The 17,358-nt window shown below is 46.3% G+C and overlaps 1 protein-coding gene across 2 annotated transcripts in view; it reads left to right on the top strand.

Annotated features, from left to right (window-relative positions):
• Positions 1–15,465, top strand: part of INO80D (INO80 complex subunit D) — a 44,328-nt gene extending 28,863 nt beyond the window's left edge. For both annotated transcript variants that reach the window (XM_083706226.1, XM_083706225.1), the window contains exons 8-11: positions 1,086–1,219; positions 3,408–3,625; positions 5,436–5,593; positions 12,017–15,465. In XM_083706226.1, the coding sequence (XP_083562352.1) occupies positions 1,086–1,219; positions 3,408–3,625; positions 5,436–5,593; positions 12,017–13,188 (1,682 nt within the window). In that variant the 3' untranslated portion in view covers positions 13,189–15,465. The remainder of the gene's footprint in view (positions 1–1,085; positions 1,220–3,407; positions 3,626–5,435; positions 5,594–12,016) is intronic.
• Positions 15,466–17,358: the final 1,893 nt, after the last annotated feature.

Genomic DNA, 17,358 nt, shown 5'->3' with positions numbered 1-17,358 from the left:
GCAAAATAGCTGCTTCCATAAGCCCATCTTAATAAATTATAAAATCATTAGTAATTCTGCTTGATGGCAGGTTGTTTTGTATGTATGTGTGTGTGTTGGTTTTTTTGCTTTTAACTGTTGACTTTGCATCTTCTGTAGCTGCAGCATGAATGACATTTAAGGAATTGCTCCAAAGTGAGATATTAGTTGGGAATAGAATTCAAGGTTCAGTATCATGCAGTCTCCTTTTTTTTTTTTTTATAATAATTTTTATTAAGGTTTTCCAAATTAGAACAAATCATAACAAATTAAATCCAATCTATTGCCAATAACTAGGACTTCCCCTCCCTACCCCCTCTTGTGTTCCAAATCTTCCAAATAAGCAATTAAATTCAACAAATTCTTATCCCCAAATTACACTCTTCGTCAATAACCCAATTTATCCAAATTCTCATCCCCTAAGATCGATCTATACCCTTCCACGGGTTTCCCCCTTTCAAACATAGTACAGATGAAAATAAGATAAATATAAATAATAATTTTACAGCCTTTGGATTCCAATTTTCCCTCCCCTCTTTCCCCTTTGCGTTTCACCTATCCCTCCACTTCTAATATCTTCCTGGAGTTCCCACATTACACTATGTCCCTCCGGTTCTTTGCCAGTCTTTAATTACGGATGTCCAATCGTAGAAGGAGTCTATCAAATAAGGGCCCATTTCTTCTATCCAGGTTTTTATATCCAGGAGTAAAAACTCCAATTTTGTATCCATAAGCTTGTCAAACCTGAATATCCCAAATGTTCCCCCAGTTCTGTCCAGTTCTTGTTGTTTCCTTGTTCTTATCAATCATTCTCCTCCTTTTTATTTCTCTGTTCTCCCACAGAAATGTTCTTTTTCCAAAAGTTTCTAGTGTCTCTGCAGAGGTTTGTTATTCATGAAGCAAAGCATTACATCATGTTCCTTTCATTTTCCAACAAATAGTTCCATTGTTTCCTGTAGTGTGTAGACCTCTGTAGACAAAATAGTGTTCCATTCCTGCAGTTTCCCTGTATCATGCAGTCTCCTGCCCCTCCTTTGTGTGTTATTCCTGACTACAGAGAGACCCAGATATCCTCTTGAACCGGTCCCAGCAGCTTTTCTCAAGCTGCACAGCCAAGTTTGCAGACGGACAGCAATGCTCTGTGCCAGTTTTTGACATTACGCACCAGACCCCCCTGTGTGAAGAACACGCAAAAAAAATGGTAAGTATATTTGCTAGTCAGAATACTTGAAGAACAGCGGCAGCAGTATTTCCAGCAAGCCGGGGAATGACATCAGCACGCAGCTTTTGCTTCTGGCCCCTTCAGAAAGCTGTAAGGTGAGCTCTGATGATAACCAAAGAAAAATGCTGTATCAGCAGCCTTTCTTTGACTGAACTCATCTAAAGGATTATGGGGAAATGTTTCAAAGATCCTCCTTTGCTCATCCTATGCAAGCTTATGCGGAACAGAGTCTCCCTGAATTTAACAGTCCCAGTTAAGGATGTATAGGATCGCATTTAAGAATGAGGTCTGTCCTCTTTTGTGACTCTGTCATGTCTACGTGAGAACACAGAGAGACTGTTGGCGGTATCCAACTAATTTGTTCCACTAGCACCAGGATTTCAGCTTGTGCTGTGGAACTTCTTCCCATCCCCTCCCTAAATCTTCATTCTTGATTCTGGGTAGCCCCCAGGCGGATTCAGGAAGTACACCGTGGGAGAAGACTGGGTAGGGGGAGTTCTGTTGCACAAGCAGAAATCCTTGCACTGATGGATGAAGTTAGTTGGGATACCTCTCATAGGCTTATAGGATATTCTCCTGGAAGGCCTTGTCAAGGTGGAAACGTGAGCATTTCAGTTTGTTCACACAGTTTATTTTTGCCACTTGCGTCGGTCAGTGGAACGGAAGCTCTCCTCATTTTAACTTCTTTCCCCAGACAATCTGCAAACCGCCTCACAAAGGTTTGAACATTACCTTTCCCCTTTGGTAGGCACAAGAGTCATACACCATAGCCCTCAAGCTAATAGCTGGCACCTGAATTTGGCTAATTCCCAGATGACTCACATTTTGTCATCAGACAGTTTCTTACTGGCACAAAGCTCAGTTTTTTGGCTGCCCTAAACTACATGTGGGGATCTAGCCTGTGGGCTAAATTCAACCCATGGAAGCTCCCCGTCACACCCACTGTGTTTCCTCCTTGCCTCTGCGCACCATCAATAGGAGATTTTCAAGCCTAAATGCAACATGGGGCATTTTCATGGAGGTCCAGTTGGCTCTAACGGGGGGCTTTTCATATCTAACTTTGGCAAGGGGCGGGGAAGGTTAGGGTGTGTGTGCGTTTGTGTAATGTGGGTCCCTCCCCACCAACATGCTCCACCCACACTCACTTTCATTTTTGTCCTGCCCATGGAAGCTTGGCCACAGGGAATCCAGCCCTTGGGACCCACCTCGATGTAATCCACTTTGAAGATCCACCCCTTTTAATTATAGCACCTTGTGAAACCTTGCAACATCAAGGTGGCAAACGCCATCTACAGAAAATTACATTATCCGAAGGTTGTTAACTCATTTGGAAGTAATACCTTCTCTGTATTTTGCATTCGTGTGTGTAATTCTGTGATTCCTGGTGACATGGCGTTGTGATGCTCCAAGCCATTTTCAAAGAGAAGTACAGTGGTGCCTCGCAAGACGAAAAGAATCCGTTCCGCGAGTCTCTTCGTCTTGCGGTTTTTTCGTCTTGCGAAGCAAGCCCATTAGCGGATTAGCGCTATTAGCGGATCAGCTGATAAGTGGCTTAGCGGATCAGCTGATAAGCAGCTTAGCGGATCAGCTGTTTAGCGGCTTAGCAGATCAGCTGTTAAGCCTCTTAGCGGATCAGCTGTTAAGCGGCTTAGCGGATCAGCTGATAAGTGGCTTAGCGGCTTGGGAAAAAGGGGGGGAGGGAAAAAACCCCGCAGGAACTCGCAAGACATTTTCATCTTGCGAAGCAAGCCCATAGGAAATTCGTTTTGCGAAGCACCTCCAAAACGGAAAACCCTTTCGTCTAGCGGGTTTTCCGTCTTGCGAGGCATTCGTCTTGCGGGGCACCATTGTAATTGACCATTTCTTGCCTTGAACTCTGATGAACATTCTTTCTGATTCAGTGCCATCCTAAACTTCCTGAAGGCCACATGTTAAACTTGTATGATTTGAATTTCGAAATAGTTTCGTCCGAATGTGTTTAGGATTCTTTCCCGCCAGTGGTACAAAAGGCAGTACGGTTTGCTTAGCACCATGGTTCCCTTTTCAAGGTGTCAGGCGTTGTCTATTCCGACTTGCATGCCATAGAGATGTTCACACTTTGGAATGGCAAGGAAAAAAAAGTGCTTCTCAGTTCAGTATTGGTGTTTTCCATTCTCGTTCTAAAAAGGATAACTTCTTGAGAGGAGACAGCTCCCGCAAAGTCCAGCACCAGCAGCAGAGGAAACCCAGGAAAAAAACAAAGCCACCTGCTCTTACCAAAAAACACAAGAAAAAGAGAAGGCGAGGGCCACGACGTCCCCAAAAACCGATTCCTCCTGCTGTGCCCCAAGGAAACCTCAGTATGCCCACCAGCGTCTCACTGCCAATGGAGATCTCCCATATACGGTCAGAGCCCAGCTATGATTAATTTTCTAAGTTGACAGCGTAGTGTTGGAAAAGAATAGGCCAAGTAAATGAGTATTGGTCCAGATTCAGCTAAATAGTTGTGCTAGCAAGAGCCAGAACGAGTGACGCTCACAAAACAGGGCTTTCCTCCCCTTGTGCTCTCCACTAAATTGGCTCTGCAGGATTGGGACCCCACCCCCCCAGAAGAACAGCACATGGCGGTGAGGAGAGGGTATGTAATCCTGTCTGGCAAGCAAAGACACTTGCGCTGATAGAACTGTTGCCTTAGTTTGAATTCCAGCCGTAGTCTACGCTACCTGTATGAGGAATAGGAAAACCAACTCTGATGTTCTGTACATACTTGGTTGAAAACAAGCCCTCTTGAGGACAGTGGTTCTTACATGGCACATAATCCTATGTACATTTACTCTCACACAAGTGCTGGGTTATGGCTGGCGGCAGAGAGGGGGAAAGGTTGTGCGCACTCATTCTGCAGACTTGCAGAGCGATCACTTGTTTGTTTTCCAATTTGCTCTGCCTTGCTGCCTGGCCAGGTCCCCAGGGGGCATTTATCATGCCAACTTGTAGACATTTTTGGCCAGTCTTTATGACCTGACGTAATATACTCTGCTACTGATGTAACGGCGTTTTTCATGCATTAGAGCTCTCTTCTACCTTAATAAATTGACATACCAAGTAAGACTTTTGCTCCAGAATGGTGCATTTTTACATCCCTTAACGGTCTCAGATTATTGAAAAAGATGTGACTGATTCACATCTTTCCAGAAGATTCTGTAGAACAATTTAGTGTGAAAGAACTCAGCTTAATGGCTCCTTTCTAGTACTTTAATAAGCCAGTCTAAATAGTAACTGAGCTGGAAGAGCGTTATGCAAGTCAGTGGATGTATTCGCACTTGTCCACAAACTATGGTTTGAAGGAAGATTGTTTAAAAGTGGGTCTCTCAGACTTTCAATCCGGGGGAAAACTATATCCTGGGTTTCAATATTGGAGATAACAATTAATTCTTAAGATCAAGAGATGTGTGTATGTATTTTCTAGGTCAACTCCCACATCTGAAGGGAGGGCGTTCCACAGGGCGGGCGCCACTACCGAGAAGGCCCTCTGTCTGGTTCCCTGTAACCTCACTTCTCGCAATGAGGGAACCACCTTGGAACCAATACTACCACTAAGACCATTGGGGCCCTGGGATGGAGCTATGCTTTCAGAGCAATGCAGACGTTTCAAGGATCTGAGTTGGGGAATCCCAACAAATCATCACTTGCTGCTCATATTTTAGCCAAAAGTGGATAAAGCAGGGGGGAGGAATCCCTGCTGCCTGGGTTCCCTGTTTTCCAAAGAACATTGAGGATTGGAAGCATGCAACTTGTTTTAAGTTTCAAGGCATGTTTAAGCCCCTCTTGGAAATCACATTTGTGCACTGATTTCTTCTGTCATAGTATAGCCATTACCCAGCACTGCGTGAGAGTAAACATTCATAGGATTGTGTGCCATGCATCTTCTTGCACCAGCAAGAATATCCCGTACCATCTTTTGTGCACCAGCAGAGGTAGAAAAGAGACAGGGCTGTACACAAATCTTAGTTGCAGCCATACCAGATCCTGCAGTAGCTTTATCTATGGCAGCTCCAACGGCTCCATACATTCAGAGTTGAGTTTGGTGAGGGAACAGTTTAAAAAAACAAAAAAGGGGGGTGGGGTGGAGAAAGGGCATATGCATCCCAGAATAAATCAGAGTCCAGCACAGCGCCAGACCAAAGGGCGGGGGTGACTGTCTTCCTTGTTTTTGTAGGAGCCCTTCCACACCGGAGCTGAGTACAGATGAGCTGCCAGATGACATCGCCAATGAAATCACAGACATTCCACACGACCTCGAATTGAATCAGGAGGACTTCTCTGACGTCCTGCCACGGCTGCCGGATGACTTGCAAGACTTTGATTTCTTTGAAGGTACCTTCTCTCTCGATTAAAGACAAAAAAACTCAGTGCTGTGGCAGGAAATGGCAACATTTTTTTTCTTCCCCCCAAAATTGCATGGCGAGTTCCCCCCCTCCCCCCTCAGAAATAAAGACACGAGACACCAGAATTCGGGTTAATGGGTCGCATTAGGCCACAACTTTATTGATTACAGGAATGGAGCGGTATACGCATTGGTCCTAACAGCTAACCTGCTTCAGCCCTGTTGCTAGAAGTTCGGTGAGGGTTAACCACCAGTAGGAGGAGTCCTGCTGAAGCATGTCAGCTAGGAGCTCCCCCCCCCCCGGAGTTACCACTTGGGGGCGTGCCGGGGGCCTACACCTCCATAGGCTTAGGACAAGGCCATGCCCCCCGGAATCCTTTAACGGACTACCCTTATGTTTGGGGGAAGGTGATGGCGCTTCCTTCCCCCTTCATCTGCATAACAATAGAATAATACCCCTACCAATGCCTAACCTTAATACTGCGAGTTGTGACGGTTTGCTATGAGGTAGGCGAAAACCAAGTGGCTGCTGCCAATCTGCCAGTTGGGAAAATTCCTACCAGGCTCCTTGACGGCGACCAACCGCAGTTCATAGCAACATCAGAGAGCCTAGCCTAACGGGTGGGAGGAAAGGGAAAACCTGTCTGGCTGCGGCGCGGCAAAGAGGGAGTCTCTTGGCTGCGCCGGACCTAAATGCAGTTAGGCCACGCCGATAGGCTGGCTCAGGAATGATGCGGCCGAGGATTCCCCCAGGTATCGTGGGGGCTGGAGCCAGCCCCCGCAAGTGTGGGGAAGGGGCGTGAAGACCGCAACCCTACCTCCTCCCTAGACTCGGAAGTGGCTTTGTACAATTAAGGAAAATGCCGAAATGTGCAAGGATGAAAAATGATGGTTCAGATTTCTAGTCAAACTGTCAGCCAGGATTCTACGTGACCATTTTAGGTGTGTCCAAATGACACGTGATTGCCAACATGTACAGTGGTGCAAGACGAAAAGAATCCATTCCGCGATTCTCTTTGTCTTGCGGTTTTTTCGTCTTGCGAAGCAAGCCCATTGGCGGCTTAGCGGATTAGCGCTATTAGCGGCTTAGCGGGTTTAGCGGATCAGCTGATAAGCGGCTTAGCGGATCAGCTGATAAGCGGCTTAGCGGATCAGCTGTTAAGCGGCTTAGCGGCTTAGTGGATCAGCTGATAAGCGGCTTAGCGGCTTGGGAAAAAGGGGGGGGGGGAAAAACCCCGCAGGAACTCGCAAGACATTTTCGTCTGGCGAAGCAAGCCCATAGGAAATTTGTTTTGCGAAGCAGCTCCAAAACGGAAAACCCTTTCGTCTAGCGGGTTTTCTGTCTTGCGAGGCATTCGTCTTGCGGGGCACCACTGTAGGTCCTTTTGGACCCAGCAGAGGAAAGGGCATAATTATGCACATTCAGGAACTGAGAACGGAACCCCTGTGTGAAATGTTCTTTGCCTGTACGTTGTATTTCTGAATGTAAAGCAGATACTTTTCTCGTTTCAATTGCTTCAATCCTATTTTGCAGAGAACAATTATTGCACGATCATATACCGTTAACACTTTTCTATTCCACAGAGCCATTTGTGGAAAGGATTTTTTAAAAAATACATAAATATAAATGCAGTGGTACTTTGGGATACATACACTTCAGATTACATATGCTTCAGGTTACAGACTCCTCTAACCCAGAAATAGTACCTCGGGTTAAGAACTTTGCTTCAGGATGAGAACAGAAATTGTTCTTTGGCGGCGCGGCAGCAGCAGGAGGCCCCATTAGCTAAAGTGGTGCTTCAGGTTAAGAACAGTTTCAGGTTAAGAACGGACCTCCAGAACGAATTAAGTACTTAACCCAAGGTACCTGTGCTGGACCCGGGGGTAAGGTACCGTGGGCGTAAGCAGAGTCCACACGAAGAGGGGCGAGGTCCGAGGCGGAGAGCCGGGCAGGGAACAGGAACGCTGGAACAGAAGGCCGAGCAGGGAACAGGAACACCGGATGGTCAGGAACAGGAGGCCGAGCAGGGAACAGGAGCACCGGATGGTCAGGAACAGGAGGCCGAGCAGGGATCAGGAACACAGGAAGGTCCGAAGCCAACAACGACGTTGCTCCCGCAACCTGGGGCCGCGCTGACTGGGCTTTTATCCTCTTCTAAGGCCAGGGGCGGTCCCGGCCCCCAAGAGCCCCGCCTCCTCTGACCTTAAGGCGAGCACTCCTCCTGGGAGCAACCAGTTCCCTTCGCCTCTCTGCCCTAAGCCTCTGCAGATCAGGAGAGGCCGAAGGGTTACTGGGCCCTGGAGGAGGCTCACCTGACGCCACTGAGTCCTCAAGCCCCTCTGGGGCCAGAAGGGTTTCACCTGGGGCCAGCTCCTGGTGCTCTGCCACAGGTGCAGGCTCTTCAGCATCTAGGCCTTGCCCCAGTTCAGCTGGCCCTGGAGGCGGGGACTCCTGTGCAGGCTGGGATTCCTCTGGTTCGTCCTCTGAATCGGAATCCCAGGCCATCACACCATCCCCCCTCCCAGGCCCCCCCCTCAACCGAGGGTCCGGACCCGGCTTGCCGGGGTACGTCGCATGGAACTCTCGGAGGCAGGCAGGTGCGTGGACGTTGGCCGCTGGTTCCCAGGAGCGGTCCTCCGGTCCGTACCCCTTCCAGTCAATGAGATACTGCAGCTTTCCCCTGCGGTAACGGGAGTCCAGGATGCGTTCCACCTCGTACTCAGGCTCTCCCTGAACCAACACTGGCTGCGTTCGGGGACGGTTCGGGTGGAACTCGTCGGGTGGGGCCACCGGACTCAGAAGGGACCTGTGGAAGACCGGGTGAACCTTCAGGGTTGCGGGCAACCGGAGACGGAATGCCACAGGAGAGACTTGGTCCACGATAGGAAACGGGCCGGTGAAGCGGGCGACCAACTTCCGCGAGACAGAGCGTTCCACCAGGTGGGAGCCAGTGTTGAAAAGGCCCTGGCTCTGGTTGAAGCCAATCTAACTTCCTTAGGGCCCGGGACCACTAGGGTGTTGCTATTTATGGACCTTGAGGCTCTCCGTGGGGCATACCGGGAGAGGCGGTCCCGTAGGTACGAGGGTCCTAGGCCGTGAAGGGCTTTAAAGGTCAAAACCAGCACCTTAAATCTGACCCTGTGCTCCACCGGGAGCCAGTGCAGCTGGAAAAGATAAAAACTATCTAATTATATTAACTTTGAAAAGACCAAGCTTCCTACATTATGAACTGAAAAATCTAGGCGTGTTTGTCCATGTTGCTCCACTGCCTAAAAACATAACAATTCCACGCTGCGTTACTCAAATATCCGAACAACAGTCTTTTATCTGGGTACAGTGGTGCCCTGCAAGACGAACGCCTCGCAAGACGGAAAACCCGCTAGACGAAAGGGTTTTCCGTTTTGGAGGCGCTTTGCAAAACGAATTTCCCTATGGGCTTGCTTCGCAAGACGAGAATGTCTTGCGAGTTCCTGCGGGTTTGGGGGAAATCCATTTAATAAGAATTAGATAGCCACCAGGGCTAGCTGGCGGAATTAGTCCTACTTGGGCCAGTAAGGAGGCCAGGGGAGAATTAGCTGTGGGGTCTCAGAGCGGGTAATCTTCATAAAAGGGGAGGGGGAGGGAAGAGAAGGGAAATAAAAGATCAGGTTGAATTCAAATTAAAGGGCAGGCGGAATAACTCTGTCTTAGAGGCCCCACGGAAGGAGGTTAAATCCTGAAGGGCCCTAGTCTCATGGGACAGAGCATTCCACCAGGTTGGAGCCATCACTGAAAAGGCCCTGGCCCTGGTGGAGGATAGTCTGACTTCCTTAGGGATATATACCGTATATCCTTAACAAATGCTAAAATGGCAATGAAAAGACATTCCACATGATTTAACAGGAAAGACCATGTTTTGTATCGAATCCCTGTAAAATGTAAAAAAACTGCTATACGAAGAGCCTCACGGAACGGATTAATTTCGTCTTGCGAGGCACCACTGTATTTTCCTCCCTTGCCCACTTTCTGAACTAAGGTGGGGGTGACTAAGGACAGGGACTTTTTAGCTGCAGTGCCCTGTCTTTGCAAATTTGGAGGCTCCTCTTTTGTTTTCATTTTCTCCCATTACTTCAATACCACCCCATTTTCATTTTACAAGCCTGTTTTAACCATCAATACAATTTTAACATGCTCTTTTTTAATCCTGTGTTTTTTATTGAGGGTTTTCATTGCATGTTTTTATTTTTTCATTATCAGGTGCCCTGAAGGGCATTGTTGGAAGAGCAGGATATAAATATACTACATAAATAAATAAAAGCAGTTCAGAGACAGGTGCAGGCAGTGCACAATTCTAGAAACAGCTGAGCGTCTCCCCCTCTCTCGGACCCATTTATGAATAATAGAGAAAAATCTTTCCCAATCTGGAAATATCTTATATGAGCAGTCCAGTATCATTTTTAATCTTTTGTTGGAAGCTGCCCAGAGTGGCTGGAGAAACTCAGCCAGATGGGTGGGATATGAATATATTATTATTATTATTATTATTGTTATTATTATTATTGGATTGCAGCATAGGGATTTTTCCTCTTTCATTACACATCACATATCATTCCACTGTGGTCAGCGAAGTTAATAGGTCTGGGGCTAGAAGTTGAAGTGAGCCCAACACAAGTAGGTCCAAACCACAAAAATCCATGTAAATTGAACTTCCGATGTATAGATTGTGAAATTATGGCTTACTCACACTGGGGCGTTTGTGTGCCTGCATCCTTACAGAAGCATGTCAAACCAGCATTGGTTGGCGTGCAGCGCCAATTGTTAAACTTCACATAAACATTTGCTTAGAGCTATTGCTGGCTTTTACTATGGCTCCTTTATTTTGGTCTTTGATCGTGATCTTGGCTGCATCCATGTACGACCATCCTTTATCACGGCCTATACTATAGTATGTAGGTAAGGCTCTGTAAACCATGCCCCTCAGCATTTAAAAATCCAACAGTGTCTCAGGATACCAAATTCTCCAGTAGATAGCGTATTACATATTTTTTGCAACGATCCCATGGAAGAAACATAGCCCTGACAAATAATCAAATAATGTTCCAATGTAGTAGTAATTATTATTATTATTATTATTATTATTATTATTATTATTAATAATAATAATAATAATAATAATACCCTGCCCATCTGGCTGGGCTTCCCCAGCCACTCTGGGCGGCTTCCAAAAAAATATTAAAATACTGTAATACATCAAACATTAAAAGCTTCCCTAAACAGGGCTGCCTTCAGATGTCTTCTAAAAATCTGGTAGTTGTTGTTCTCTTTGACATCTGGTGTCATTCCACAGGGAGGGCGCCACTACCGAGAAGGCCCTCTGCCTGGTTCCCTGTAACTTGGCTTCTCGCAGTGAGGGAACCACCAGAAGGCCCTCGGTGCTGGACCTCAATGTATGTTGCTTGTTTTTTTTATCTGTTGCATTTTCAGTTGAAAGAATGTCGTCTCCTCTAAAACAAAATGATTCTCTGAAGATCTTAATGTCAGTTGAGAGGGGAGAGCTTTCTTCTTTGTATTAAACCCAATTAAGCTTCCTTTCTGAACTGTGGTAGGCCTTGCCTGTCAGTAATAAAGTTTTCTGACTAAAGTTGTATGTGCACCGCTCAGTTTTATTTTGTTTTTTGCATTTGATGACTTGCAGCACGCCGTGGTGGAAACAGAGCCTGCTGTTAAGGCAAAATGAAGTGGTATGAAAGTCTGCCTTGGCAGCTCTTTCACACATGCAAGTTGCCACTTGGTGCTGCAGTCATCAAGTAATCAAACTGTCTGTGTGAACATGGCCTTGTTTGGTAGACATACACTCCAGCCACCCTATGACATGTAGGTTTATGCTAACAGGCTGGTAACACTTCCAATGGGCTGCAAATAAATTCATGCACTCACATATAAAGTTAATTAAAAAAATGAACAGCTAAAGGTCAGACTTGGGCACACAGGTGGTGTTGTGGGTTAAACCACAGAGCCTAGGACTTGCCAATCAGAAGGTCGGCGGTTCGAATCCCCTCGACCGGGTGAGCTCCCGTTATTCGGTCCCTGCTCCTGCCAACCTAGCAGTTTGAAAGCACGTCAAAGTGCAAGTAGATAAATAGGTACCGCTCCGGCGGGAAGGTAAACGGCGTTTCCGTGCGCTGCTCTGGTTTGCCAGAAGCGTCTTAGTCATGCTGGCCACATGACCCAGAAGCTGTATGCCAGCTCCCTCGGCCAATAAAGCGAGATGAGCACCGCAACCCCAGAGTTGGTCACGACTGGACCTAATGATCAGGGGTCCCTTTACCTTTAAAGGTCCAACTGGATGTTATACTAGCCATTGCATGAATTGTGGAAGAATGCCCCTACGAGAGGTATGCCAACTGCTTAACATATCTTTAATTTAACGCAGGTAAAAATGGAGACCTCCTCCCTACGACCGAAGAGGCAGAGGAGCTGGAACGGGCCTTGCAGGCTGTGACTTCTCTTGAGTGCCTGAGTACTATAGGAGTGCTCACACAGACAGACGGCGTGCCGGTTCAAGAACTATCGGACAGAGGCATAGGGGTGTTCTCCACGGGTGCTGAAACTTCAGGAATTCAGTCCTTGAGCCGGGAAGTCAACGCGGATCTAGGTGAGCTGCTGAATGGGCGTATAGTGCATGACGAGAATTTCTCTAGCCTGGACCTGGATGATAGCTTGCTCCGCTCTGCTACCTTATCCAACCCACCTACGCCCCTGGCAGGGCAGATTCAGGGGCAATTCTCTGCCCCAGCCAACGTTGGCCTTACTTCTGCCACTCTGATAAGTCAGAGTGGGCTTGGGGAGAGAGCCTTCCCAGGGCAATTTCAAGGACTTCACGATGGCAGCCATGCCTCCCAGAGGCCACACCCTGCCCAGCTGCTAAGCAAGGCAGACGACCTAATCACCTCACGACAGCAATACAGCAGTGACCATTCACACTCCTCACCCCATGGAAGCCATTACGACAGCGAGCATGTGCCGTCGCCCTACAGTGACCATATCACGTCCCCTCATGCCGCCTCCTACTCTGGCGATAACTTGGCAGCTACCTTCTCCGCAGAGATGCCCATCATAGCACAACATCTGCTCCCTTCGCAGCTGGAGGTGCCGCTCGGTGGTGTGGTGAACCCCAGAACTCACTGGGGGAGCCTCCCTGTCAGCCTGGGCGACCCTTCTCCGTTCAGCAACCTGCTCGGTGCCGACGGACACCTGCTCTCCACCTCCCTGTCCACGCCACCCAGCACGTCGCACTCAGAGACCACGCAGCCTGCCTTCGCCACCGTCACCCCCAACAGCTCCAGCGTGCTCCCGGGGTTGCCGCAGACCAGTTTCAGCGGCATGGGCCCTGGGTCCTCTGAACTCATGGCCTCCACCTCCCCAAAGCAACAGCTCCCTCAGTTCAGCGCCGCCTTTGGCCACCAGCTGAGCTCCCACAGCGGCATCCCCAAGGACCTGCAGCCAAGCCACAGCTCCATAGCGCCTCCCACAGGCTTCACAGTAACAGGTGCCACAGCTACTAGTACCAATAACGCATCTGCTCCCTTCACCACCTCCAGCTGAGCTCGTCTGTCTGCAAAATTCAGGCAGTTGGGGGGACCTTACGTTCCCTCTCACCCCACCCTGGCCCACTTCTCTTTTCCTGATTTTTGTCATCTCCTTTTTAAAGACTTCGTTTAAATTTAAAACAAAAAGAGGGGGCAAAAAGTCCTGATTCAGTGCAGACCAGGGTCTCCCCGTTGCTCTGCTCTGCTCTCTTGATCTTATGTGCTGGTTTCTGTATTGGTGCTCATTTACCCCTTTCAGATTTTGTTATACTTAGCCAGTTAAATATCCCAGATAAAAGAATACAGCACAGGTCCCGGATGATGTAACTGACCATAGATGAGGAATCTGTGACCCTCTAGGTGTTGCTGCACTCGAGTTCCCATAGTCCTTGACCACTGGCCATCCTGCCTGCTGCTGGTGCAAATTGGGAGGAGTCCCAGCGACTCTGGAGGGCCGCAGACTCGCTAGTCCTGCCTTAGGCTGATAAATGAGAAGTTAGATGCAATGGACTCTAGACCCAAAAGTGAGATGATACCTCAAATATAACTAATGCAGGTTCCTAAGGCTCAAATCAGAGTATCCAGTCCCGTGAGCATCTGGGCAAGAGGTGAGGAGTTGATTTATTTCAAGGAATGCAAATGGCATGAAAGGGGGATCAACATTTTGATTTGGTAACTGGGCCCTGCAGACTTAAACCAACACCATAGTTCAATTGTTAATTCTGTCAGCTTAACACTGGGCTCTTAACCTCCTCTGTGAGCGCAGGGGTTTGTGTGTGTATTTGTGTGCGTGCGTGTATTTGATGGGTAAATGACAGGTTGTTTCCCTCCCTTTCTTTCCTGTTCTGAAAGACCATCTTGAAACCAGCGACCGTTCATACTGCAAGCTAATTTGGTTTTTGAAGTTGGGTTGGATGGAAGAAAGGATGAATTTGTAGGACATGAGATTGTACTTGTTGGTTCAGAGTATCTATGACGGTGGGGAGTTTTAAATAAAATATATATATCATTGGTATGTAGAACAGAAAGCAGAACTGAGTACTGTAATTAATCGCAATGGTGTACCTGCTCAGATAAAACATATGCTAATTCCTAAAGCTGATCAATTATTACAGTAGTGTTGTTGGGTTGGCATTTTCCAATGGAGCATTACTTTTAACATAGCCAAGTCTCAACCGAAACTGGCAGAATTGTGTCATGGGCCCCTTTCCCCACTCAAACCAATGTGAGATCAGAGCTGCTGGGTGATCTTACAAAGTTGTAGCCGTCTCCAGATACTTAATGCTTCTGGGGATTCCTACAGCAGCTGTGAGCCCTTAGGGTGCTCTGGAATACTTTGGGAATATTTAGATATTTTTAGAAATCTTTTGTGCAGAGTGAGGTCTGAGAAGAAAGAACAGGCATGCTAAACAACACATGCTACTGAAGTTAATGGAAAAAAAGAAAAGTGCTGGCGTTCTCCTATCTCTAATCAGTGGTCTTGCTAATAAATACATTTTCAAAGTCAGAGATTCTACTGTTATCACTTCATGCCCCCTGAAGATCCACAGCAATCAAACTGTAAGGAGTTTGTCAGAATAAGGACTGCTTCCTCCACAAAAAGTTCTTTATTAAGCAGGCTACAAGGTCTCTGCTGCCCCCCCCCCCCCTTAAACAGGGCTTGTAGCTGTGCTGATTCTCAAAAGAAAAGTAGATTATACCATTTATTTCTCATGAAGTCCAGTTCTGCTCAGTGGAGGCCAATCCTTGCAATCATTTCTTGTTTTCTGGAGTAGACATGGAAGGAACGACCATCTACTCCTAAGAGCAGGGCTTCATTATATTTTATGGTAAGAGGTTTGGACTGTACATAATTTCATCTACTTTTTATAATATATTTAAAAAGATACGAAGAGAGAAGAAGGCACACTCTAGTAGAGTATTTTAATTGGGCTTCTATGGGGGTTGAAGAGGGAGCTCAACTTTCTCTTTGTGACTGAAGCAGTTGTTTCCTGTCTAGCTTTTCTATTCCGCTTTCAAATGGTGCTCAAGTGAGAATCTGGTACAGGCATCCTCCTCCTCCCAGACCTTTGGGCAGGGGAGGGTTCCAGGAATTGCCTATCTGAATCCCATAAATTTGAACTATTGCCTTCTTTTAAAAAGCTGTGCTTATTATTTTGAGAGGATCAGGGAGTTTGCCCCTGGAAATAAAAGTACATGTTGCTGGAAAACATTTTTATGCTTTTTAACCTTGTGAAATCCCTCCCTGCATTTGAAATTGAACTGTATAATAAACATCTAAGTGTGTTCCAAATTATATTTGTAATGTATCTGTTTTAAGCCAGTTAACGAGATGAAGAAAAGCCTTTTCTTTATTCTATTTTAGTGCAAAATGTATTGTGAAATGATTTTCCCCCTCCAAAAAAACCCCTGGCTTTTGTGCTAAATAGGAAGGGGGGGGGAAGCCACATTCAGTTCCCTCTTTTTGTTTCCAATCAAATTGAAGAACTGATTAGCTCTCATAGGAAAGTGAATTGGTTTGGCAAATTACAAAACTCCTCTTTATAAATATCATTTGGTGCTATATTATTCCAGTACCTGAAAATACGGCAGAATGATTGGGATCTGAAGACTGATGTCTTCTGGGCATGTGCAAGGGCTTTTCAGCCTCCTCATGCCTGTTGCAGCCTCTTAAAGTTTGGGGGACCTTCCAAGACCACATTCCATGCAGTTTGGGGGGTTGCTGCCAGAAGGCAAAATGCACAGGCATTTTGGAGTGCAAAACAGACCAGTTGCAAAATTTGCAGCAAACCTTTCTGCTCCTTCTCAGTGATGTTCACAGCCTGTCTTTAAAAAGAAGCCAGCGTGGTTCTTGCTCACATTCAGGGCAAAGTTCTGCATGCATAACTTAACACAAAGACGCCAGCCTTCTGCATGTGACATAGTGGGAAAATGCACAAGGCTACAGCAGCTACACATCTAGGCGGAAGAGAGACTATAATCAAGTCAGATTTGGAAGCTCAGGTCCCTGTTTTGATCTCACAGCAGGATTTTACAGTTTCCATATTTCCCGTAAGAAAACACCATTGTTCGTATCAAAAGTGTCTTGCAGCAGATCCTGTTTCTCCATCGCATTTTCCTAATGCTGCTTCCGTTACTAATCCTTCCCTTTCTAAACATCGCCCTTTTGTTCTCTCATAGTTAAATTATGGGCCACAAATTTACTGCATGGATAATTTCCTTATAATCTGTCTTGTTAAGAGGCTGGAATTTTCAGGGTTCCTAGCAAAATTCGGTTTATGACCCTTCGCTTTTAATCTTGTTCTTGTGAATTCGTTTTCTTTTAAGGAGTTTTGATCGTACCTAGTGTCATGACATGGTTTTCATTAATAGAGAACACGATGTTTCCATATGTGGTTAAGCAAGATGATGTGCGAGGATAAAATCCTCTAAAAGTAATTTCCCCGTAAAGTAGGAATGTCCCTCGGGGACATCATTTCAGAAAGTTTAATGAAATCGCTTGAAAAGAATGCCTGCTTAAGGTGTGGTGCTTGTATGAACCCCCCCCTCCCAAAAAAAAAAATCTTTATTCCAGGATGCTTAACTGTTTGTTGGTTCTCAATAAACCCTGCCTTATGAACAAAGACAAATAGTAACGTTTAACACACCTACTGTTTGTGTAAGCTAGTATTTTATGCATTAAGAAAAAGAAAGAGGTAGAATCGGTGGTTCTCTCCTCTTGATATCCAGGTCTGAAAGTAAGAACTTATTAACTTGCTTTATTTTATGTCTGTTGTAAACGGTCTGCTGCGTGAATCCTGTTGTTTTGGTTGTGTACATTGTAGATTTCCAGTTTAGAACTAAGAACACGTGGTAATGCGTAAGAAAGGAACCAGCTTTGAATTGCCACTAGAGGGCAGTATAAGGAAAGTCTATAACACACAGTCTATAATTATGAAATATCTTTCCTAGAATGTGAGGGAACTAGAGTGAGAAAACTCAGGGCTGAAAAAAAGAGAAAAATAACAATTCAGTGCAACTCCTTTCTAACCCCTTATAACACACATGCATGTATGTGTTCATGCGCGCGCGCACACACACAAATAAACACACACACTCTAAATTGTATGAGCTGGATTAATACATTGAACTTGGTCTGCTGGTGTGTCTTCACCGTCTTGTTGGTTGGCGGGCCCCAATTTTTTTT

This window comes from Podarcis gaigeae (genome assembly GCF_964106915.1).
Source record: "Podarcis gaigeae genome assembly, chromosome: 1".
In the NCBI taxonomy this organism is placed as follows: domain Eukaryota; kingdom Metazoa; phylum Chordata; class Lepidosauria; order Squamata; family Lacertidae; genus Podarcis; species Podarcis gaigeae.
Note: the sequence above shows the minus strand (reverse complement) of the source record. Positions and strands in the feature narration are given on the sequence as shown.